The 25679-nt window shown below is 41.3% G+C and overlaps 1 protein-coding gene across 4 annotated transcripts in view; it reads right to left on the bottom strand.

Moving 5' to 3' along the window:
* The window catches only part of LOC126266835 (uncharacterized), a 333171-nt gene that overhangs the window by 214417 nt on the left and 93075 nt on the right, over positions 1–25679 (bottom strand). The window contains exon 1 of one of the 4 annotated variants that reach the window (XM_049971396.1): positions 20096–20155. The exons of the other annotated variants lie outside the window; for them this stretch is intronic. Within the exon in view, the coding sequence (XP_049827353.1) occupies positions 20096–20122 (27 nt within the window). The 5' untranslated portion in view covers positions 20123–20155. Of the gene's footprint in view, positions 1–20095; positions 20156–25679 lie in introns of those variants that run through there. 4 annotated transcript variants of the gene reach the window in all.

Genomic DNA, 25679 nt, shown 5'->3' with positions numbered 1-25679 from the left:
CGACTTGGCTCTGAGGTTAAGGCATTCGACTGGTATCCGGGTGGAGCGTGGTTCAAATCACCATACGGACACTCAAGTTTACGTTGGCGTCACACACAGTTCCAGGAACCGTCCTTCTCTTAAGCTCGGGCTCCGCTTATAATGACTTGGGTACTGCTCGAGTGTCAGGGATCCCCACCGGATCGGATTAAAGGAAGCCATCGTAGCAATTCAGAGGTGTGATGCCAGATGTATTACTGGTACGTTTGATTAACACGCAGGTATTACAGTGATGCTTCGTGAACTCATGTTGGACTCCCTTGAGAAAAGACGACGATTTTTTTTCCCGCGAAAAACAGCTGGAAAAATTTAGAAAACCGGCATTTGTGGCTGACTGCAGAACAATTCTGTTGTCTCCAATGCACATTTCGCGTAAACATCGCGAAGCCAAGATACATCAGGGCTCGTACAGAGCCATATGCACAGTCGTTTTTCACTCGCTCCACACGCAAGTGAGACAGGAAACGAAATGCCTAGCAGTTCACTAGTGGCCATTAAAATTGCTACACCACGAAGATGACGTGCTACAGACGCGAAATTTAACCGACAGGAAGAAGATGCTGTGATATCCAAATGATCAGCTTTTCAGAGCATTCACACAAGGATGGTGCCGGAGGCGACACCTACAACGTGGTGACATGAGGAAAGTTTCCAACCGATTTCTCATACACAAACACCAGTTGACCGGCGTTGGCTGGTGAAACGTTGTAGTGATTCCTCGTGTAAGGAGGAGAATTGCGTACCATCACGTTCCCGACTTTGATAAAGGTCGGATTGTAGCCTATCGCGATTGCGGTTTCTCGTATCGCGACATTGCTGCTCGCGTTGGTCGAGATCCAATGACTTTTAGCAGAATATGGAATCAGTGGGTACAGGAGAGTAATACGGATCGCCGTGCTGGATCCCAACGGCCTCGTATCACTAGCAGTCGAGATGACAGACATCGTATCCGCATGGCTGTAACGGATCGTGCAGCCACGTCTCGATCCCTGAGTCAACAGATGGGGACGTTCGCAAGACGACAACCATCTGCACGAACAGTTTGACGATGTTTGCAGCAACATGGACTATCAGCTCGGTGACCACGCCTGCGGTTATTCTTGACGAAGCATCACAGACAGGAGCCCCTGCGATGGTGTACTCAACGACGAACCTGGGTGCACGAATGGCAAAACTTCATGTTTTCGGATGTATCAAGGTTCTGTTTACAGCATCATGATGGTCGCATCCGTGTTTGGCGACATCGCGGTGAACGCACATTGGAAGCGTGTATTCGTCATCGCCATACTGGCGTGATGGTATGGGGTGCCACTGGTTACACGTCTCGGTCACCTCTTGTTCGCACTGACGGCACTTTGAACAGTGGACGTTACATTTCAGATGTGTTGCGACCCGTGGCTCTACCAACCATTCGATCCCTGTGAAACCCTACATTTCAGCAGTATAATGCACGACCGCATGTTGCAGGTCCTGTACGGGCCTTTCTGGATACAGAAAATGTCGACTACTGCTCTGGCCAGCACATTCTCCAGCTCTATCACCAATTGAAAATGCCTAGTCAATGGTTGCCGAGCAACTGGCTCGTCACAATACGCCAGTCACTACTCTTCACTGTGGTATCGTGTTGAAGCTGCATGGGCAGCTGTACCTGTACACGTCATCCAAGCTCTGATTGTAAGATTTACAGCTTAGAATTCGAATGCACGGTGTGTCAATACCTTGGAAGATCTGCTTCTATAGTATTGTGCGGTATTCTTTTTGTTACAAACTCTCCATGAGTATGGTGGTTGAGTGTTGTGCAGCAAGACAGTGTTAATTGGGGCCGTTTCGAGTGCCAGCCTCGGTCTCGGAGATCTGCCGCGACCTTGTAGGAACGTCAGGCGGTCAGGTGTGTCGTGATGGGGAGTCGTGCTGTTGAAATATGCACGACGCAGGGATCGATGGACCAGTCACGCAGCCCCGGGGCACACGCGCCTCGTAAACATCGTCCACTGCCGTGACGCGTTCCAACAGCCACTGCGACGTCGCAGTTTCACACATATTATTATTCCTCCCCCACCTCAACTTTACCCATTTCTCTTATATGTCGTTTGGGTTCCCTCGATTCTCGCTTGGCACGGGATTTACAATGCTTTCTGCGGCGCAATCCTGTCTTTGCGCCAACGTTAGTTCCGCTGATATTCAGAGAGCCGTGCGCACCATCTGTATCTTGTGCAGCATGTTTCTGTTTGTGCCAGACCGTTTGCCCGAGATGAGTCGAGACGATGAAACACGTCACTGTTCTAAATTAAACAGAGAAACACTGAGGTAATCTTAGATTCTCTACAGTTACTCCGACTTGGATCTGTGGTTCACAAGTGTTATTGGTATCAGAAATCAGCCGTACATACTTCATGCACTCTCCACCTTATTTGTCTTTATGTTTGTCGTGTACAGTATGTACATTATAAAGGAAATACTCATAGACATATTCTGCTGCTAATTTTCCGTTGTCTGAAGAAAGTGAGGTGTGCTGAATATAGTCCCTAAGAATGCACAGGGCAAAAGTAAACTGTTTACTGGTCGCTTGTTGTTTATTTTTAGAGCCAAACTGAGAACTATGGCACGTACTAGGTATTTACCATTTATATAAAATACTGTCCTGTCCCAATTGTAAAATGCAAATGGATCCGTTCTAAACCGCACCCAAGTACTTTGAAATAGGCCTGTCCACTTGTTCATTAGTTCACGTGTATAAGTGCGTGTGTGGTAGGGAGAGGGGGAGGTTTAGTTATTGTACTATTAGCAGCATGCAGCATCAGATTCCCTCGCTCTATAAGACACTCTCAGAGGTATGGGATTGAACGCAGGATATTTTGTTGGCCATCATGAATTCTGTACCGCATCTCGTTAAATGGTGCCTAAATGTTGGTGATGAAACTTTCTTCGACCTACAGGTGGATAATGTAATTGTTATACTAAAGCTAGTAGCTTCGTAACTTCCTAACTTTGAAAACGAGTCAGTTTCCACTGCACGCTGTTATTCAAAGGAATGTCTTATCATTATAGCGACAAAATTACCTCAACAGTACTACAGATCCATTCATGAACGTTATTTAACGTTTCCGTTCTATTTGTGTCATCATAAGTACCATAACGTAACCATGATCAAGGGTTTGGTTCGGAGAGGAGTCTCAGTATCTTACTCTCCCCCCCCCCTCCCCCCACCTCTTCCCTCCAAAAATATAATTGATTGTTAGTTCAAAATGGTTCAAATGGCTCTGAGCACTATGGGACTTAACTTCTGAGGTCATCAGTCCCCTAGAACTTAGAACTAATTAAACCTAACTAACCTAAGGACATCATACACATCCACGCCCGAGGCGGGATTCGAACCTGCGACCGTAGCGGTCGCGCTGTTCCAGACTGTAGCGCCTAGAACCACTCGGCCACTACGGCCGGCGATTGTAAGTCTCACTTTCAATGTGCGACAGTTGCCTAATAATGATAACTTCTTAGGATTGGTTTAATGCGGCCCACGACGAATTCCACTCTTGTGACAACCACTTCTACTCAGAGCAAGCACTTGCAGCCGACTTTTTTTTTCCAGGATGGATTCCAGACTCTGTATTTTCCTACAATTTCTACCCTCTGCAGCTCTCTCAAGCACTACGGAAGTTATTGCTATATATATATTCATATGTGTAAGCAACTTACCCCAATTGTAAATCCCAGTTGTAAATCCTATCACCCCGTCCCTCCTTCAGTGGTACCCACATGTTCCTCCTCTCGCCGATTGTGCGGTGAGCCTCCTCATTTCTTATCAGTCCCCTCAATTTTCAACAGCCTTATATAGTACCACACCTCAGAGGCTACGAGTCTCTTCTTTTCCGGTTTACAAGAATAGTAATTGACACCGGATAGCAGAAAAGCGCGCTCTCATCATTATCCATATGTCACTTAATACCTCGTTTGTGAAGACAGGACTGTTAATTAAGGACGGGTATCACTTTTCTTGGAGACGTTTCCACATTAGATCAGAGAAGTCAGAGTGCCTGGTTTTGTTCTTACTGAAAGACCTTGCGCTTTTCTGCTTGCATTAGTTTTCCTGTCGTTTACTTAACCTGCCTGTGGATTCGAGAACCTCTTCGGATTTGTTGTTGGCAGTAGGTAGGTCCAACCCACGAAAGGGTGCATGTACAGTCTCTTAACTGAGATGATGACCAGATTAATCAGTTGTAAAAAATGTATGTGGCAACTAAAACATGAACATACATCATATGTCAACAAAGGAAAAATGTAATTGCTCGTACAAAGAATAATACGTCGGCACCCGCATCGTCGATCACTGTTTGGCATCCCAAGTTTCCTGCGTATTCACGTCCAAGAGACTTCCAATTGCGTCGAATATGTGTTTGACGGCTATTTCAAAGTACATTCTTCTGCTCTTGACTCATTCTCAAGCATGGGTTTCTTCAAAAATGGTTAACAATCATTTTTTCCACTTTTGGAGTATTTTACCGACTAGGCCACGTTCTTCAAAGTCAGCCATCTTTGTAACCAATTTACAGCATGTTACTTTTGTACAAATGACCTTAACCTACCCATACATTTGCACGCCACGGCGTGACTTATTTTCAGACCTTTAGGGAGACGACAGAGAAACAGAGCTTCAAATTGCGACTCGTAAGCTGCACTCGTGTATCTCAGTAAAGTATACAAGTAAATTAATGGCTTATGTACATTGTATGCAAGTCAAAGGTTCCCTCTAGTGGGCTTTGAAATTTGAAAGAACTAATGCGATATCCTTCACCATCTGTGTGCAACGCCGACCGCGCTCTTACTTAACAGACTGTACCAAGCTGTAATGTTCTGTGCAAGCCACCCTGAAAATGCATAGAGGTTGTCCAGCCCCAACGAGCAGCAGAAAAGTAACCATTCCTTGGAATTTTCTAGAATTAATTGCTGTTCTTAGACCATTTGTTTGCTATTTTAATTCGCAAAAATTATCTAAGAAATCGGGATATTTACACGTCTTGAAATGTAAAAGTTTTTAGTAAAATGGTCTTTGGGAGAAGAGGCGGGTGTTGTGATGCTCCAAGATACTCTCCCCTCTTGGATCCGCGTATGTTGAAACTGCAGATGCTACTTAACCTTTAACGATTTTATAGAATGTAAATACAGAGCTATGGAACGACCGACGGAAGCCGACGTGAAAAAAAGATCAGTTTGACTTCCAGAGGAATAAAAGAACACACCACCTATCGTAGGAAACAGGTTGAAGAAAGGCAATGCTACAGTTACAGCACAAATAATTTAGAATAAAAAAAACTGATGACGATAACTGCTATGCATTCTTTTGAATTATGACGTGTTGGGGTTAAACTACAGAGAGTGAAATGAAAGCTACGACTTACACAGAAATCATACTGTTTCCATAATATGAAACAGAAGTAGCGATTGAGAAGTATGTGAGACAGGACTGTAGTCTTATCCTATCTAAAGAAATTTTGGGAAGGAAGTTAACGTCCACCGAGCAGACATAAAAATGTTTAAGTTTGCTGATAAGGTTATGATTTTCTCAGAGACGACAAATTACTTGGAAGAGCAGATCCGCTAAATGGATGGCAGATTGAAAAGGGGTTATAATGTGAATGTCACATAGGCAAAAGAATGGTAAAAGAATGTAGTCGAATTATATCAGATGATGCTGATAGAATGAGACACTAAAAGTAGTAAATGCGTTTTACTGTTTGGGTAGCTGAACTGGAGAGGACATAAAATGCAGACTGGCAGTATCGAGAAAAGCGTTCTCGAAAAGAGAAAGTTGATAATGCTGAACATAAATTTAAGTGTCAGCCGATTTACCTGAACGTATTTGTCTAGAGAGTAGCTCTGTACAGAAATGGAACATGGACGACGTTGAGTTCAAACAAGTAGAGAAATGTGATGCTATAAGTGAATGGTAGTTATACGGATGGATCGAATAACTTATGAGGCACTGAACGGAATTGCTGAGAAAAGAGCTATGTAGCACAACGTGACTGAACGAAAGGACTGGTTCATAGAGCACATCCTGCAGCTTAAAGCAAACGTCAGTGTGGTTAAGGAGGCTGGGTCGCATTTACGCGCATGGTATCTAGCGGCCTCCTCCACAAAGCGGTCCGCATCACAACGACTATAAACTGTCATTGTTTTTAACCGTGGTGCATGTCCCCTTACGAAGGCGCCGGCCGCGGTGGTCTAGCGGTTCTAGGCGCGCAGTCCGGAACCGCGCGACTGTTGCGGTCGCAGGTTCGAATCCTGCCTCGGGCATGGATGTGTGTGATGTTCTTAGGTTAGTTAGGTTTAAGTAGTTCTAAGTTCTAGGGGACTGATGACCACAGTACTTAAGTCCCATAGTGCTCAGAGCCATTTGAAGAACCTTACCAAGGCAAATGCTTAGACGTAATTATTTTAATCCATTTATTTGTTTGAATTTATCAGGATTCACTTCTCAAACTTTGCGCTCTTTCGAGTCAAAGTCCCAAAGGCATTGATGAAACGCCTGGCATTTTACTTGAAATAATCACAAAGACTTTTAAGGGGGGTAGGACGTCAAATGGGCCGACTTGGAGTATAAGATGCGCCGCAGGACACTTTAATTTCCACTGTCTCTACTTTTACAAATAAATTCATAAAACTTTATCAGCATGACCAGGAAGGATTCAGAATTCACACTCATAGCAGCAGAAGTTCGAAAACATAACGAAGTATTTTTTTTTTTTTACATCTCAAATCTCATCATTTTTGTTACTTACTAATAGCAGCATTTGTTGCTATAGGTACACTTTTCTTCATAAGTAAGAAATTCTTCAATTAATTTTGCACATCATACAAATCATACTTAAAGGTATATGAAACTCTAGAATTTTCCAAATCTATTAAAAACTGTGGTAAGAATTGAGGTAATTAACTATAAAATTTGTGTTTTTTCTAAACATGAACTTTAAAATATAGCAGCTCATTCGTTTTTTCATAAATAAAAATAAATTCTAGAGCTTCATACACCTGTGAGTATGGTATGTATGCTGTGGAAAATTCATCAAAGAATATCTCTAAGTTATGAAGAAAAGTGTATCTATACAACAAAAGCAGCCATTAGTAAGTGAAAAAACGATGAAATTTCACGTTTTAAAAAAATGACATTTTTTCGAATTTCCACTGAAAAGTATAGACAATGGAAATTAAATTGTCCTGCGATGGCTCTCCTGCTCCAAGTCGGACCGTTTGACGTCCTACCCCCTTAAAATAAGTCTACCGAATTTTCTCAGTTTAAAATACACAGACGGAAAAAATTGCAACACCAATAATAATAATAATAATAATAATAATAATAATAATAATAATAATAATTAGAGTAATGAAATTTCGGTAATACATTCATCTATGTCACATTGCGAGATCACAAGATGAACTACATGTGAGATAAGTCGATGCAAATGTGAAATGCTTGATTATCGGTGTAAGTGTCAGAATGTTGCATTCAGCAAGCATGCAAACTTGCATGCATCGTATCGTATAGGTGCCGGATGTCAGTTTGTGGGATAGACTTCCATGCCTGTTGCACTTGGTGGGCCAATACAGGGCTATAAATGCTGTTTGTGGTCATGAAGTTGTTTATTGCTGAACACGACCGGTTTCTCCAATAGAGTTCTAGTTGTCGCAGCGGTATTTTTCATTCAAACCATGGAATATTTCGGCTGTGGTTGCCCTGCATATAGAGCAATGTGACGTTGGAGTTGTCGTTCTATGCTGTCCCATAACGTGCACGGCTGGAGACAGATCTGGTCACCTAACAGGCCAAGGCAACATGTCAACATACGCTACAGCATGTTGGGTTACACCAGCGGTATGTGGGCGATCGTTACCCTGTTCAAAAACTCCTCTGGAATGTCTTTCATGAATGACAGCACAACTGGTCAAATCACCACATTTACACGTAAATTTGCACTCAGCGTGTGCGGGATAACCAGGAGAGTGCTCCTGCTGTTATGCGAAATCGCACCGCAGGCCATAACTCCAGGCGTAGGTCCAGTGCATCTAGCACGCACACAGGTTGGTTGCGGGCCCTCAACTGGCTCCCTTCTAACCTTTCACGGCCGTCACCGGCACCATGCTTTCATCACAAAACTCAATCGATCTCCACCCTGCCCTCCAATGTGCTCTCGCTTGACGTTACTGAAGTCGCAAGTGACAGTGATTTGGGGGCAGTGGAATGCACGCTACAAGGCATTCGGCTCGGAGGTATCCTTGAAGCAACCAATTTGTAACAGTTCGTTGTGTTACTGTGGCGCCAACTGCTGCTCAGATTCCTGCTGCAGATGCAGTACAATGCTCCAGAGCTCTACGGTGAACACGATGGCCATTCCCCTCGGCAGTGCCACGCGGCCGTCCGGAGCGCTGTATTCTTCCGACCGTACATTCTCTTGATCAGAGCTTCCAGCAGTCACGTACAGTGATAGCATTCTTGCCAAGTCTTTCGATAAATATAAATGTCGTATGACTAGGCCCTCCCGTCGGGTAGACCGTTCGCCGGGTGCAACTCTTTCGATTTGACGCCACTTCGGCGACTTACGCGTCAATGGGGATGAAATGATGATGATTAGTACAACACAACACCCAGTCCCTGAGCGGAGAAAATCTCCGACCCAGCCGGGAATCGAACCCGGGCCGTTAGGATTGACATTCTGTCGCGCTGACCACTCCGCTACCGAGGGCGGACTAGTCTTTCGATAATATCGCAGGGGGAACATCCAGCTTCTGGTAGCCCTATAAACGATCGAACTCAGTGAGGCGATGATGATGAGATCTTTGACACATTAAAGGCATTCTTGACTAACATCACAGTAAAAAAAATTCCTAATACCGAGATCATTCTGAGAATGTACTCGTACTTATGAATACAAACACAAGTGAAAAAATATGATTTTCAAAATTTAAATTGATGGCACCTTCTTAGAAGAGAGGAACGATATATTGACTTCGCTCATTAGTGAAACTGACATTTTAGTACAACTATTTACATACATAGTATAAGTGGATTCATTAGTATGAAGTGTAACCAAAATCCAAACAGACAAAAAAATTATTTAAAACTCTCGTTTTGACGCTGATTATTTGGGAAAGAATTGTGTTTGAATTATATTCAGGTAAAATTTATTTAGTTGATACATCCTTTTTGTTTATTTTGCGATTTGCTAATAAACGTGTTCACTGGTAGTTAGAATATATTATTGTTAAAACTCAAATACTGATTTTTGTATGGACATGAATCTTATCTTATTCTCTTAAAAAAAAAAAAACATAATTGTTCATAGCTATGTCAATAACTCGTGTTCAGTGGGGCATCGTGACGGATACAGGGATTAGAGACTCCAAGATCGTTATAGCAAGCTTGAATATCGTAACATACAAATCCGCCAAAAATAAATGCAAAGATATGTATGACTACGTAAGCGTGGACCAGATGTGATTTAAAGTCAAAGAAATAGTATCGACGGCAGTTGGGAGATGTAGACCAAATAAACTGATAAGAGATGGTACTGATCCCGCACGGTACACAAAACAGGCCAGAACGCTGTTGCGGAAGAAACTCATAAAGCATGAGAAATTTAAAAGAACACAAAATCTCCAAGACTGGCTATGATTTGCTGAAGCTCGAAAATTAGCCTGGATTTTAATACGAGATGCTTTTTATAGTTTCCACAACGAAACTCTGTCTCGAAATCTGGCAGAAAATACACAGAGAGATTCTGGTAGTATTTGAAGTACATCAGCTGCACGATACAATAGATTCCTTCACTCTGAGATAGCAATGGTAATACTACTGATGGAAGTACCACTAAGGCAGAGTTAGTAGCAAGGGAGATTTCACATCGAAACCCCTTCAGATTTAGTGGTAACATGGCCCGGTGGATAGCCCGTCAAAAACTGAACAGGTATCAAGCAAGCATGAAGAAGAATGAGGAACTGTGAAAAGAGAAGAAAAATAGAAAGTGAGCGGTCGAAGATAAAGATGTGCAACATCGAGCGAATTATACGAATCACAGCGTCGTGGTGGTGTGGCTACGGTGATGGGCTTCAAAGAGGGAGATCCATGTTCAAATCTCCCTCATGCCCCAATTTTTTCACCACATTATGAACTTTGCATACGATCATTGACATGTCTATTCTCCTTCTGTAGTCTTGGCAACTGTCATGCTATACAATGGTTTTGGAATATGAGTCATGTGTAAGAATATATTACCGTCGCAAGTAAATGTGGCGAATAGCGAGACAGACGAGATGCAGCACAGGAACGAAAACCACAAATAAGCGGATGTTAACTATGTTACCACAAAGGAATTCAAGAGTCAAAAGTTCCAAAACGGAACACAGAGACATAATATTGGCACTTGTGCAGAACAAATAGTAGGTATGTACGTCTCGAGGTCGCTTCCTTACATCTCGTTGTTGCGAACGGACGTTACGCTACGACACAGAAACAAATCCAAATTTAGTGAACAGACACATCAATGACCAGACGGACAGTTCATAATTTTGCAAACAAAAATGGTTCATGAGGGAGATTTGAACCCGGATCTCCTCCCCCTTCGCAGTCCAACTCCGCGACCACATAAGCACGACGCCGTGGCCAGTAAGGTTTGCTTGATGTTGCATATCTTGAGCTTGGACCGTTCACTCTTTCGATTTTCCTTCTTTTATCAGTTTGGTACACCTTCTTCCTGTATTTATGCTTGATCTGTGCTCAGTTTTTGATGGGATATCCACTGGGCCGTTTTACCATTAAATCTGAACTGGGTGCGATGGGGACTTTCCCTTGTAAGTACGTTTTTTCAAATTTCCTTCACCAAAGAAAACGAAATGAATATTCCAGAATTTTAATCAAGAGCAACTGCCAACACGAGTAGCTTAGAAGTAGACATCCCCGGTGTAGCGAAGGAGCTTAAATCACGTAATACATTTTATATCGGTCAGGTTCCTTTCAGAGTATGCTGGTACAGTAACTTCACACTTAGCAATCATATACAACAGCTCGCTCGTAGAAAGATCTGTACCTAAAGATTGGAAAGTGGCACAGATCACACAAATGCTCAAGAAAGGAAATAGAAGTAATCTGCTGAAGTACAGACGCATATCACTAACGTCGATTTGCAATAGGATTTTGGAACATATTCGTGTTTGAACTTTGTGAATTACCTTGAAGAAAAAAATTTATTGATAAACAGATTCAGAAAATATCGTTCTTGTGAAACAAAAATCACTCTTTATTCTCAAAGTAATAACTGCTATCGAAAGGGGACGTTACATTGATTCCGTATTTTTCAATTTTCACAAGCGACTTCTAATCAAAAAGTGTAGATACGGAGTATCGTCTCAATTGTGCTACAATCGTGATCTCCTATCAGGAAGATCATAGAACGGACAGACAGAAAACCATCGAGTAAATCAGAAGTAATATCTGGCGTCCTCCTAGGGAGTCTTGTAGGCCTTCCACTGTTCTTGATCTATGCAAGCGATGTAGGAGACAATCTGAGCAGCCCTCTTTGTTTGCTTGCGGTTGAAGCTGTCATTTGACGTCTTGTGAAGTCATCAGACGATCAAAAGCAATTGCAAAATGATTTAGACAGGATATCAGTATGGTGCGAAAAGTGGCAATTGACTGTAAAATAATGAAAAGTGTGAAGTTATCTAAATGAGTAGCAAAAGGAATGAGTTTAATTTAGGTTACACGATAAATCACATAAATGTAAGGATATGAATTCAACAAAATACGAATAACAAACCGGAACCATCACGTGGATTATTGACAGAACGCTCAGAAAATGTAACAGGTGCATTAAAGAGACGGCTTACATTAGTTTGTCCTGTTCTGGTGTATTGCTGCTCATCAGATAAGATTGACGAAGAACATCGAAAAAGTTCAGAGAAGGGCAGCTCGTTTTGTACATAGCGAAACAGGGAAGAGAGTGGCACGGATATGTCATGCGAATTGCTGTGGCAGTCATTAAAACAAAGGCGTTTTTCGTTGCGGCAGGATGTTCTCAGGAAGTTTCAATCACAATCTTCCTCCCCCTAATTCGAAAATGTTTTGTTGGCACCCATCTACGTAAGGAGAAATGATTATTGTGATAAAATAAGAGAATCAGACCTCGCATGCAAGGATATGAGTGTTCTTTTTCCCTAGCGTTGTTCGAAGGTGGAACGGCAGAGAAACAACTTGAACGAGTGTCTATGAACCCTCTGCCAGGCACTTCATTGTGAACTTCAGAGTAGTCATGCAGATGTAGAAGATTTCAATTATTTCAATATTGAAATATCTATACATGAATTTATAAATGGAGCCGGTGTAGTAAAGTTTTATATAATTAAATACTAATACTTAAATGCCACATTATAAACTTTGAATTTGAAAACTGCTCTAAAACGCTGTTTTTGTGGCTTGATTATTACAAATTTTCCCTGCATATGCCCGCATCACTGGGTTAGTTGAGAGGTCTGTAGCTCCTAGATCCTACATGGAGGTGTGACGGGTACATGCAGTAGAGGCAGTTCAGGAAGGAAGTTCAAGTGGATGAAGATTGCAATAGCTATGCAGACATGTAAACACTTTTATAGAATGGGCTAGCACGTAGAACCGCATAAAACCAGTCCTCAGGATGATTACAAGTACAGCAACAACGAGAGCAACAACAATAGGAGAACCACACTCGTCCTTCGTTGCGCGCACACGGATCTTGATCTTCAGTGTCTTCGCATATTTTAAGAAAACGCTGAAAAGTGCATTAATTTTTCAGGTTAAACTAGGAAGTCATTCTTGGCCAACAGATAAAGTGCTTTCGCTGAATGCCGAGTATGTGATTCTTAAGTTTCTGCGGTCACGGCTTCGGAATGTACGGACCATGTCTGACAAGACCTTAAACTGGGTCATTCCACGACTCTTATCAAACTCGAGGAGACCTTCCTCGCTGCATAGCGTCACTACATCACAGTGGTTAAGCAGCGACGAAAATTTTGAAGAAACGCTGCCTGTGGAGGGTTCCGCGAGAGTATCTCAGCTTTTGACCGACAGCCACGCCATTAATTAAGGCTGGGGAGAGTTTTTTGGTGAGTAGGGACTCAGTAGTCGCTAACATCCAGCATTTGCCACTCCCGAGGAAGTGTGAGACAGGAAATGGTAACGAAGTTTTTCTCGAAAGCTGCATAAAATTATGGGCCGTTATATTTTACTTTCTAAGAACCTCACTCAGAGTGTTTTGGAGGAACACAAACTCTTTAGAGAACGTTTACTTAGCGCTCTCTCGTCTCGGGAATCAAGTTAAGGCAAAATTGTGCAGTATCATCAAAATCAATGTAGGGTAAGGAATTGCTTTACAGATTGCTGTTGTAAAATGTCTTCTGTAAGGTCACCGACGGCATATTGTAGCCGTGAAATGCGTAGACAGAATTACATTTATTGACCATATAATTAGCTAGAGGATACTATTGCTTAATAACGAATTTTCAAACGAGAAAGAAACTGATTATCACTAGAGAACAGTATATGCCTGTTGTTTCAGAACAGTAGCGCGTAAGTGAAATGAATGTTTATTTAGACAGGCTAGCGGAAGAAACGTTATTCTTTCTGGGAAGTTAGAAGCATTGTATATTTATAAAAATGATTTAAAGAGCATAGGCCTTCTTTTCGAACTATTTTTCTTTTTTTTAAATCCCTAAACACGTTTCACCACAGATGTGGAATGTTCAGCGAGTTTTTTCTTTTAGTGTTTCTGAAAAATATGCATACAGATTTTATGTATATTAGGTATATGTTCAAATCAGATTTTGTTACTTAGATTACATTTGTGTTTTACCTTATTTTTACATTATGTGTGACCTATGGCTGATTTCTGTTGGCTGCCACAGTCATACAGAACGTAACAAAAGGTAAAGTACGAATTTAATCTAAACAACAAAATGTGTTATCAACTAGTCCTAACGTTCATAAAATTTGTATGAATGTATTTCACAAAAAATAAAAAAAATGCTACAACTGTGGTGAAGCATGTTTGGAGTTAAAACAAGAGGAAAAAGATTGTGTTCTTGCAAGAAGGCAGACAATCTTTAATTATTATTTTTTTCTGCAAGCACGGGAACAGAGCTTAAAATTCCATTATAATAACTATTTAGTTGTTTCGCGGAGACTTGATGCCACGATTTATAACTCTTTAAAGTGAACATTACTTTTTCCATCGTGTAGCTGATGTAATTAAACAAAATGCTTACAAAGTCAGGTAAATCGAATTTCTATCAATTTTAGCGAGGAAGCTAGAAACGTTCACAGTTTTATTGATGGATGCAGCCCACTGTGCGTCAGTGACTGTTCAGATGCATGTTCTAGCCGCAGAATTTTCATTTAAGTGAGCTGCTCAAACGGGTACCCATTCTCCTTAACGCGCAGTTCAACGCGCCGTCTAAATGAGATGCGGACGAGATGTAAAGTTGCTGGTGTCGCGGGGCCACAAGTTGTGCCCTGGTTTCTTTTGTCTGCACCTGCAGAGACTTCCGGAGAGCCACGGTTCTCTCGCGTCAAACTAGAACCAAATAAAACACATAAGGTGCTGATCAAAAGCCTGTGAACCTCAGCGGTCGGCTCGGCGTAGTTTCCGAGAAGTCAATGCTAGCATGTGTCTTGTTAATTCAGTATCCGTGACCGCCCTGTCAGTCCATTTCATTTATTTACGACAACAGATGACCTGCTCTCCGGCGTGCTTTCAGGGGGTCTTTTACATACAGAGAGACAACGTTCCAGCACTGTTATGAAACCGTTTCTCTTGTTTCAGTATGCTAAAGGTATACACACAAGCACGTAAACAGACATGTACAAAAAATTTCCAGCCTGTGACGCCCAGTCTCAGGTTTATGACTAAGTCTCTGAGCTTTTGGCGGTGGTAATGTTTTATCAAGTTTCAAATAGGAGTTTGTTCAATTGTGAAACGATATGAGCGATGCGAAAATTTTATGCAGACTTTTAATTAATTCTCTCCTGCTTGTGATCAATTTCCACAGAATCGCACCCAGATACCAACGACCATTCGTTACTGAACTACACTCAAAGAGTTCACAGACACGTGTCAGTTACGTTGAAACTCATTTTGACATTTCAATATCAGGACGATTCATTAAACAATGAACTTCCATGACGGTGGACATAGAGGAATTATAGGTAAAGTTTAAACGGATTGTAAATCGCGCTGTGGAGAAGTATGTTCCGAGAAAGTAGATTAAGAGCAAGAAAGACCAACCGTGGTTTAACAACAAAATTCAGAAAATGCTGAGGAAGTAAAGACTGTTGCAGCCTCGGTTCAAAAGAGAACGGGGAAATGACGACAGGCGAACGTTAGTAGAGATTTGTGCTTCGGTAAAAAGATCGATGCGCGAAGCATAGAACTACCACCATGCCGAGAATCCGAGAAAATATGGGTCGGAGACTTCTGTCCAGTCTTCTGGTGCGGCAGTAGAAGACATCAAAAGGAAAGCTGCATTTTTTTTTAATTTCACGTGTAAGAAATTGTTCGTGCGGGAGAATCGTACAGACATACCTTTGTGTAACCATCGAACATATTCCCGTATCGAAGACATATTAACAGGCATCCCTGGCATAGAACAGCAGCTGAAGGAGTTGAAAACATAAGTGCCCATGCCTGAATGGAATCCCTGTTCGGCTTTAGAGAGAATACTGTATAACACTGACCTCTTACTTAGCTTGCATTTATCGCGAATCTCTCGCCCAGCGCAAAGTCCCAAGCGACCGGAAAAAAGCGCAGACGAAGAGCAAAACAATGGACCCGCAAAAATATTTAACGTCGGTTTGCTGCAGAATTCTTGCACATATTCTCAATTCAAATATAATAAATTTCCTTGAGCCGGAAAAAAAATTCTTCACGAATCAGCCACGGATTTAGAAAGCTTCCCACGTGCGAAACTCAGCTTATCATTTTCCTACGAACCATGGATGAACAGCTATAGGCAGATTCCACCTTCCCAGATATCCAAAAAGCGTCTCATACGGTGCCCCACTGCAATCTGCTAATGTAGGTACGAGCATAAGGAATAGGTTCCCAGATATGTGAATGGCCGGAAGACTTCTTAAGCAATGTAACCCACTACGTTGTCTTCGATGGCAAGTATTCATCAGAGAGAAGATTGTCGATGAGTATGATAGGACTGCTGTTATCCTCTATACACCTAAAAGATTTGACTGACAGGATGAACAGCAATGTGCGGCTGTCTGCTGATGATGCTGTGGTGGACGAAAAGCTGTCATAAGTGAGTGACTATAGGGGGATACAAGATAACTTAGACAAAATTTCTGGTTGGTGTCATGAATTGCAGCTAGATCTGAATGTAGAAAAATGTAAGTCAATATAGACGCATAGGAAAAAGAATCCCATAATGTTCCAATACATTGTTAGTAATGTACTGTTTGGCTCAGTCACGTCGATTAAGTATGTAGGCGTAACGTTGCAAAGCGAGATAAACTACTCGTAGAACGAGCATGTAAGGACTGTAGTAGGGAAGGCGGAGATCGACTTCGGTTTATTTTGAGAGTTTTTAGGAAAGCGTGGGCTGTCTGTAAAGGAGACCGCGTATAGAACACTAGTGCGACCCATTCTTGAGTTCTGATCGAGTGTTTGGGATCCCCACCGAGTCGGATTAAAGGAAGACGTCGAAGCAATTCACAAACGGCCTGCTAGATTTGTTACCGCTACTTTCGATTAACACTCAGGTAGTACGGCGATTATTCAGGAACTCAAATGTGAATCCCTGGAAGGGAGGCGAACGCTCTTTTCGAGGGACAGCACTTAAAAAAAAAAATTAGAGAATCAGCACTGAAGCTGAGTGGACATTTCTAGTAAGGATCACGGAGATAAGATAAGAGAAATTAGGGTTCGTACAGAAGTTTATAGACAGTCATTCTACCCTCGCTCTGTTTGCGAGTGGAACAGGAAAGGAACTGACTAGAGTGGTACAAAGTACCCTCTGCGACGCACCGTACGGTAGCTTGTGGAGTATCTATGTAGATGGAGATGGAGAGGCATCACATTACAACGTACATGATGCGACTGAAGTCTGTAGCACAGGCCGATGACCCGGTTCTTGGCCTGATGGCAAGTAGGGTACAGCCTTGATTGGCCCCGGCACAAGGAGGGAGCGGGTAGCGAACCAAGCGCCTCGACCACCTTTTACCCCCGAAAAATATACGCGGTATTTATTGGATGGATTTTTTAAAAGAGTAAACCACCATTTGACAGTGTATTATCATATTTATCTTTTCCGCTGTTCAGTTTTCGTTTTTTACGCCATTATCAAGTACAATGTTAAAAGTTGCTAGACCATTATGAAATAATATACTTATGTGGATGTGGTGTCTGTGCTTTCGGACATGTCCGAAGGAACAGACACCATATCCATATAAGTATATAGTTCTGGCAACACCGGCCATGACCTCCCTCTTCTGTGCGGATGCACACATATTCCACGAACTCTTACGGGACTTGGTAAGAATGTCTTCCACGAGTAATGAGTGTGTTGGGATGGGACACTACGAATATAGTTTGTGGACATACAAGGTGAGGATGTGGGTCTCGAGGGACGCGTGCGCGAGATAGTCCCTGCAGTCGCACAATCCTCTGACCTCGGTGGCTCAGATGGACAGAGCGTCTGCCATGTAAACAGGAGATCTCGGTTTCGAGTCCCGGTCGGGGCACACATTTTCACCTGCCCCCGTTGAGATATATCAACGCACGGCAGCACCTGAAGGTATTAATGTATAATTCTAATTTCATTATGAAGTCATGTCTGTTAAGGCAGTCCAAAGCAGGTAAACAAGGCTAACACATGTCTTTAAGATGTAACTAACAACTTTTAGCATTGTACTTGATAACGGCATAAAGACCGAAACTGGACAGTACAAAAGATAAATGTAATAATACCCAGTCAAAAGCGGTTGCTCTTTTAAAAAGTATTGCGTAACTGTGGCTCAACGTCCTCAAGAACTTTTTATCTGATAGAGGCTAGGTAGACCCGGGGCAGTCCAGGAGGCACTGGAACGAAGAAAAATCCCGTCCCTATGCGGAATTGAAGCCCGGACTCCTAGGAGTATAGTGCTCTACCTTCTAGACCAACTCGGTCAAACAACGTACGTATCTCCTAATAACGAATAAAAAATTAAAGTGTATTCTATGTCTTGTTGACCGGACACGCACTCCTATTTAATTTGATATTTGAAGACTTCAAAAGAAATTATTCCGTATGTTACACGGAATCGAGCAACGTGAAATCTTAGAAGAAACTATTCTGTTGATAGGCTGCATTTCTTTTTAGTAGCACATATATTATAGGACCAAAAGTCTCGAGTTACCCCTCTGAATAATTCATTTACTGTTCGCGTTCGCAAATGGGCTTTTGTAGGAGCAATTCATGCTACTTCTTGTGACACACAGACGAGTGTGATCGGGCAAACGGCACTTACCTAATTGTGTTAACAAGGCAGTAAAAGATGTCTAGGGTGTTGCATATGTTGTGGAGGGATACCATCGCTTTTGTTTATGGGAAAAAAATTGAAACAGGATTTTATCAACACTCTACAAACGCTGTAATTGTTTCCTTACATCGTGATTCGAATCCCCGGTTCGAACTCATCGTAATACCAAATAAGTTCCTGGAATAACTCTGCAGGAACAATACTTCAGAAGGAACTGAAATTCTGCTTTCGTTCTATCGGGATTTAGTGGAAAGTGTGTCTAGAATATTCAGACAAGGAGACGCTATGTTTTTAAGTGAACCAGGTAACACGGTGGTTAAGGCACTGTAGTCGCTTTCCGAAAGAGTGGCGCCAAAATACCGTCTGGCCATTCTGATTTATGTTTCCTGAAACTTTCCTAAATCCATCAGCGCGAAAACCGGGATGCACGTGTGGCGCCTCTAATGGTCTGTTTTATTGGTTTTAAACAAATCCCATTTCTCCAGACCTAGTCATGTCACTTAATGATACAAAAAAGGTACTTGTCTGACTTCATAAAGAATTATAAAATAGAGGGTATTACAAAAGAAAACTGTATAAAGATAAGCGAACAATTATGTGAGGTGGACTAAGAAATACATTAGCCTGTATTGTTATTGTAACGGTGCAGTCTGATTAATGTACTGTGTAGATTAAGCAACTTGCACAATTGTTCGCTTATCTTTGTACAGTTTGGTGCAGAAATACAGAAACATATATAATGAAATATAAGGCAAACTCCTCAAATTTTAAAGTTCCCTAACACAAAGATGGACGAAATGACAAACAGATATGGCAACGGATATATAATGGAACTAAAAGCTAGCCTAACAGAAAAATAATCCTTAAATTTTAAAAAAACGTACAATGCGTTAGTCTTGGGTGATTGTATATATCACATTCTATTGGTGAATGTGCTATGTCGTCTTCAGTGAGGAATCATAATTCGGAGAGGTGTCAATTTTAATAAATTTCTCGTTTTATTAGGGTTCCGTCCCTCTACTGGTAAAAACAGAACCCTTGTATGATCACATTGTTGTCGATCTGTCTGTCTGTCTATCTGTTTGTCCGACTAGTACGAGCCCTTTTTCTTAGGAACGGGTAGAGGTATAAAGGTCTATGGTCATCTGGCGGCGTGCAATCGAACGATATGGCCATTTATCTCACATATTTGCAAACTCACTCATCACAACCTGTAGGGTACTTCCCTTTGACCTATAATCATAAAGTTTGGCATGAACCAAGGTTTTATAGTATAACTAAAGGAAAAAACACGAAATTTATTATTTGTAATTATATTACTTAAAAAATATTTTTTCCATTTGTTGTGTGTATCTATTCGTCTGTCAAGACACTTTCTGAGCAACTGTTGGAGGTATCAGGTTGAAATTTATGTCAAATCCTAAGATCTACTATCTCGTGGTGGTGGCAATACTTTAACTTCAGAGTCCATGTAATCAAAAGATACGGCCATAAATGTCACATACTCACCAAGTCATATAGATCAACTACCCACATACGTGACGGGCCTGGCGCTTTAGCGGTAAACGACGTGCCTGAAAACAGACGTCGCGGGATCAAATGTCGATCGGACGAAAGATTGAAGACGTATGAAATAGCAAGATATCTAGCAACTCGTTTTCAACCATATATTGGAAAAACTGACTCATATATAAAGGACTCACGTCATTTTATAAAGAAAATTGAATGTTTAAATCTGACTCCTGAAGATATTTTAGTAAAGTTTTGCTGTAGTATCTTTATTTACTATGATTCCAGTTAACGAAGTTATGGATTTTATAAAGGATATTTTTCCAGAAGATCTGACTGCTCTTTTCAGACATTGTCTTACTTCCAGTCAGTTCCAGTGGAATAATGAATTTTATGAGCAACTTAATGGCGTAGCAATGGGTAACCCATTGGGTCCTGCAGTAGCTAATTTCTACATGGAGAAATTCGATCAGTCAGCTTTGGAAAAAGCAGATAAGAAACCATCTCGTTGGTATCGGTATGTAGACGATACATTTGTGGTCTGGCCACACGGTAGAGAAGTCTTAGACGAATTTTTTGATTACCTTAATAATATAAATCCAAGAAAGCCTAAGGACAAGACCGAAGAACGATGGAAGAATACAGTCTCTCTCCCTTTTATAAAGAAAGTAAGGGATCAGATTGGAAAGATTTTAAGTAAACATGATATTAGACCTGTTATTGGACCAACGAAGAAAATTTGTCATGTTCACCGGTCTGTAAAAGATAAACGCGCTCCTCTATCAGCCAGTGGCGTGTATAAAATTCCGTGTACATGTTGTAAAGTTTATATTGGAACAACGAAGAGAAGCGTAAATACACGGTTAAAAGAACACAGAAGTCTTTGCCGATTAGGAAAAACAGACAAATCGGCTGTAGCAGAACACGCTTGTCAGTCAGGAAATCATCAAGTGAAGTTTTCCGAAACAAAAATTTTATCTACGACGACGAACTATTACCCACGGCTTTGTAGAGATGAAATTGAAATATATAAACATAGGGATAATTTTAATCGCAAAGAAGAGACCATGAAACGGTGATATTTGGACAGTAGCATTACAGAATTGCTAGACAGTTTTATCTGTGACTAGATTACGATCGATAGTTAAGTTTTATCTCTGACAAAGTTATGTCTGCATATCACGTGTAACTCTGGCCACCCTCACTTTCTACGATATATAAGTCGCTCTCAGGCGTCCGACCCGTCAGTCGGCAAGAGACACCGGAGGAGAAACACCCCTCTGAAGATGTCCAGCGCAGCTCTGAACGAAACCTTAGGAGCTGAAGAGTTTCATGGACCACGACCTTACATCCCGGAAGGTTTACCAGAAGATATGTCATCCGGTCGTGAAAGCCTTCATACTATGAACAAAAATGATTGCCCCCACAATGGCTATTTCGACAATGGCACGATAAGCCTAACCTTCCGTCTTTTTTTTTCCCACACACAAATAGTGACTCACATGGCAGGCGTATTTGGAACAAACACAAATGCGGCCTGTTGGATAAACGTTTAGTTGTATTGAGTATCAATAACACAATCAAGGCTAAATGGTGCAATGATAGTCTAAAATCGTCGTATTCACTAAGAGCATTCACAAGAGTTTTCAGCTTATATTTTAAACGAAATACAAAGTTAGTTTTAATACTGTATAAGGTTTATGACTAAAATAATTCTGAAGTATAACAATTCTGCTTAGAATATTGAGGGTGAACATATTGAGTACGTCATGTCGTGTAAGTATTTATCGGTATCGCTAAGAAAGGATACGAAATGGGACAACCACGTAAAATCAGTATTAATGAATACGAACGGAAGACTTTGATTTGTCGGAGAGGTTCTGGGAAAATATATGTGCAAAGTAAATTGCATAAAATATGGTAATGTGATCTTTGTGGAATATTATGCCAGAGTTCGAAGTCTTTATCAAGTGGGCATGAGAACAGATGTCGGATGAATTCACATGCGCACTGTTGTGAACGTAACTGGTCGGTATGGCCCATATGGAATTGTAACAGAAATGCTCCGGAACTTAAATGGGATTCTTTGTAAGGTTGGCGGTGCACTTCTCCCAAAACTCAGTAGGCTAAATTCAGACAACCTGTTTTCGAAGAAAACAGGGCGATCGTTATACGGCTATCACCGTATGTCTTGGTCAGAAAATAACTCAAGAGAAATTATAACCCGTAAATAGGTATACTGACAATCATTTTTCTCTTGGTCGATAAGAAAGAAAATAGATAATAATGGTATTATATAAATTTCACCACACACCGTACAGTGGCTTGTAGAGTATGAACCAAGATGTCACATATGCTATACACGTTGTACCGCGCTATTTTATGAGTCATCGATCCTTTTCTTATAGAAAGTATTTGTAAGCTGATTAGAAACATCAGATGTGCTCTGTTAAAAACGGACTCAAGAAGACCTAGAAGCAGCAAATATAAGAGGCCGGAACCCACGAGGGCGAGAACAGAAGGTAGACTTCCTGCAACCCAGGAGCGCGCCCCGAGAAACAGCAAGTAAAGTTCTACGCACCTTATAAGGGGTGTCAAATGCCGTTGTTTGAATGGGGTGTGTTGTCTGCACAAAGCGCTGCCAGCTGCCGGACCTTCGTTTCTCTTAAGCAGTTCCCCACTTGACTTCGTTGCGCTTAGTACAACACTTTCTTATCTTCCCGCGAAGAAAAATCCCTGGTCTTCCCTACAGCACTCAAGACTGACCCCTTTGCCACAGGAGCGGACGCAGTGTATTATAGAGGGTGCCTCTTCTAAGAATCGTCTGGCACATTTTCTTTGTGTTTTTAGGGAGTTATTTGCAATTTCTTTTTTGCAACGTGTAGCTGCAGTCAGCCCAAATAAATCCTGTTCGTCGTATCTTGCATGCGACGCTCAGCTTCGATGGAAAGCGTCGGTTTTTTTACAAACAAATTATGTTCAAAGTGTAGCTTTACTTGCCATTCGACACAGTGGCCTCAAATTAGTCTAGTGCAATATTCCTTGTCTCAGCGTGTACTAATAGAGAGAGATTAAAACACGAAGAATAACCAGCGCTACTGCAGCGTCAGCACCGACCTAGCCCACGCTGACTGCTACCGCCATGCAGAAGCGCTGCTCAGTCCCTGGTGCAGTACTGGCTATTCTTCGTGTTTTACTGTTCTTATCATCACACATCGATAAAAAGAATAACGCAGCGGACGAATTTAGGGCCGCCCTATCGAATGGACATGTACAATTCCACGTTAAAAATCGTTTTGTTCGCAACGGGAAACAAACCGACGTTTCCCGCCAACACTGGACGTTGCACGAAAGACTTGATGAGCAGGATTTATTTGGGTTCACTGCAGCTACACGTTGCAAAAAGAAATCGCTAATATCTGCCGAAACACCAGGGAAAATACGATTGACGACCCATAGGAGAGACACCAGGTATAGTATGCAGAATAAAAAAAAAATAAAAAAAAAAAATAAAAAAATAAAAATAAAAATAAAACACACTACCAAGAAATGATCGATCGCAAGTTCCACTTGGCAAGAGCCGTCTTCCCAGCATCATCTTATTTCAATTATTCTGTTCGTGACAATACAATAAAATATGTGATACAGTAAACAGCATTATACTAAAATATTTAGTCTTATTCTTTTTCATGACTATCATATTTTTAAAAAATTTTATTGTGTATAATCAGTTAAATTTGTGTTGATATTGACACTACATATCAGAAACGCTTTTGTTATAAATGAAATATTATTTAAAACGGTTAGTAAGAATTTTTTAAAATCTGAACGGTAGACATACTGGCAATGCCAGGGTTCACGTATTCTATCGAGTCACTGTGAAACTGCCTTAGCAGTTAAAACTAATTCTTTGGAGTTTGAAAGGTCTTTGACAATAAGAATGATGTGTTGTAACTGTAAGGACTCACGTGTGAGGGGCTCTGGCGTAGCATAAGTGTGCAGAAATTTACTGTGGTCCCGAGAAGCAATGCAAGCTGCAAGCCTGACAGTGATTGGTTACTTACACTGACGCTTCTAGAGGAATAAAAGAAAGAGAACCGTTTCGTCTCAATAAGTGTTGGGAATGTTTGCGCCTGGAGCCGCAGGTACTGCTTTGCGCTCGCAGCAACCAAAACAGTAAAATCGAACCACTTCAGACTTCTAGCCCTGTAAAGATTTTGCCAGTGTTTTGAGTGCTTTAGGTAATACACTTTGGTGTGTGAACTTCATTTGCAATTTCATAGTCTTCATTATCCCAACTGGTTATTACCTGTAACAGGATTCATGTCCTATCGTTGTATATTCCGAGTGTCACATTATTAGTGCTAAATATAATATTGAGGACAATAACTTTACCAGAAAGCAAAACGAAATATTATTTTCAATTTTTAAGTTGATATTGTTGCTAATTAATTAAAATAATTAAAGTTTAAGCAACAATAATGACTGACATATGATAACGTTTATACAAACTATGAAACCATGGAATTTGGCAAATTCTGGTGAATTTTACTTCCTATTTAATTATTTTAGTTAATTTTATGTGACTTTGGTTACTTTGTCTATCGATGTCATGGCTGTCATATTCCAGCGTTGCCACGGTGCTTCACTGCTGCTATGCAGTGCTTAACGTTCGAATGAAGTAGCACACTTTCGGTCTCTATAAACTGTCGCCAGATCCGAAAAACAACAGAACGATTCACATTAAGCCAATGGGCCACCTCAGATTGCGACTGTCCTGCTTCCATTCTTCCTATGGCCCTCCACTACAAAGAGTCTGCTAGGCTCTTCTCTGTCCCATACTGCACCGTCTGTGACTGTGTACACAGCAACTGTGGATGAGGTACTACCCGCCAAACACTACCACGTTTGATAGGTGCCCTGACGTATTCGTTTGCGTGGTTGTCCGATGACCGGAATGCCTTCTTCCGCGCAGAACACGATCGTACGGACATAAGTTGACACTTCGTATGTTTATATCGATAAGTAGACACGGTACAGGGAAATAGCGGTTTGTTGTTTTAATTTTGGACACCACTGTGTGATCACGGTGGACGAGTAACCGTGGAGGACGCGATACCTCTGCCGTGCATCTGTTACAGTCTGACGTATTTAATCTGGGACATAAAACCAGGGATAGCGTAGTTTCAGACAGTTTTATGGGTAACCACAGTGTGGTCTGTGTGACGGTCCAAAAAACGCTAGAGGACTTCACGGTTCTGAGTCAGAGTGTCTTACGTACATAATGAAAAATAATAAGTGTCGCTACTTTATTTATTGTATTGTAACTTTTGTTGGTAACTGTATTGAGTTAGCAAAGTGCACTGTTCCAACATGTCAGTGAGAGGAAGGAAGGGCGTCGCCTTCGTTGTCATCAAGACTATTTGTAGTGTGTAGAAAAAAATGTATTAGCGACCGGGTCCACAGAGAAGCGGAGCTGGCCTCGGAATAGAGAGAAAAAAGAATTGATACCCTGGAATCGACATTATTATCATTATCATTATTATTATTGTTATTATTATTAAAATTTGTAAATTATGTTACG

This window comes from Schistocerca gregaria, chromosome 4, assembly GCF_023897955.1.
Source record: "Schistocerca gregaria isolate iqSchGreg1 chromosome 4, iqSchGreg1.2, whole genome shotgun sequence".
In the NCBI taxonomy this organism is placed as follows: Eukaryota; Metazoa; Arthropoda; class Insecta; order Orthoptera; family Acrididae; genus Schistocerca; species Schistocerca gregaria.
This window is presented reverse-complemented; position numbering and strand designations above follow the sequence as displayed.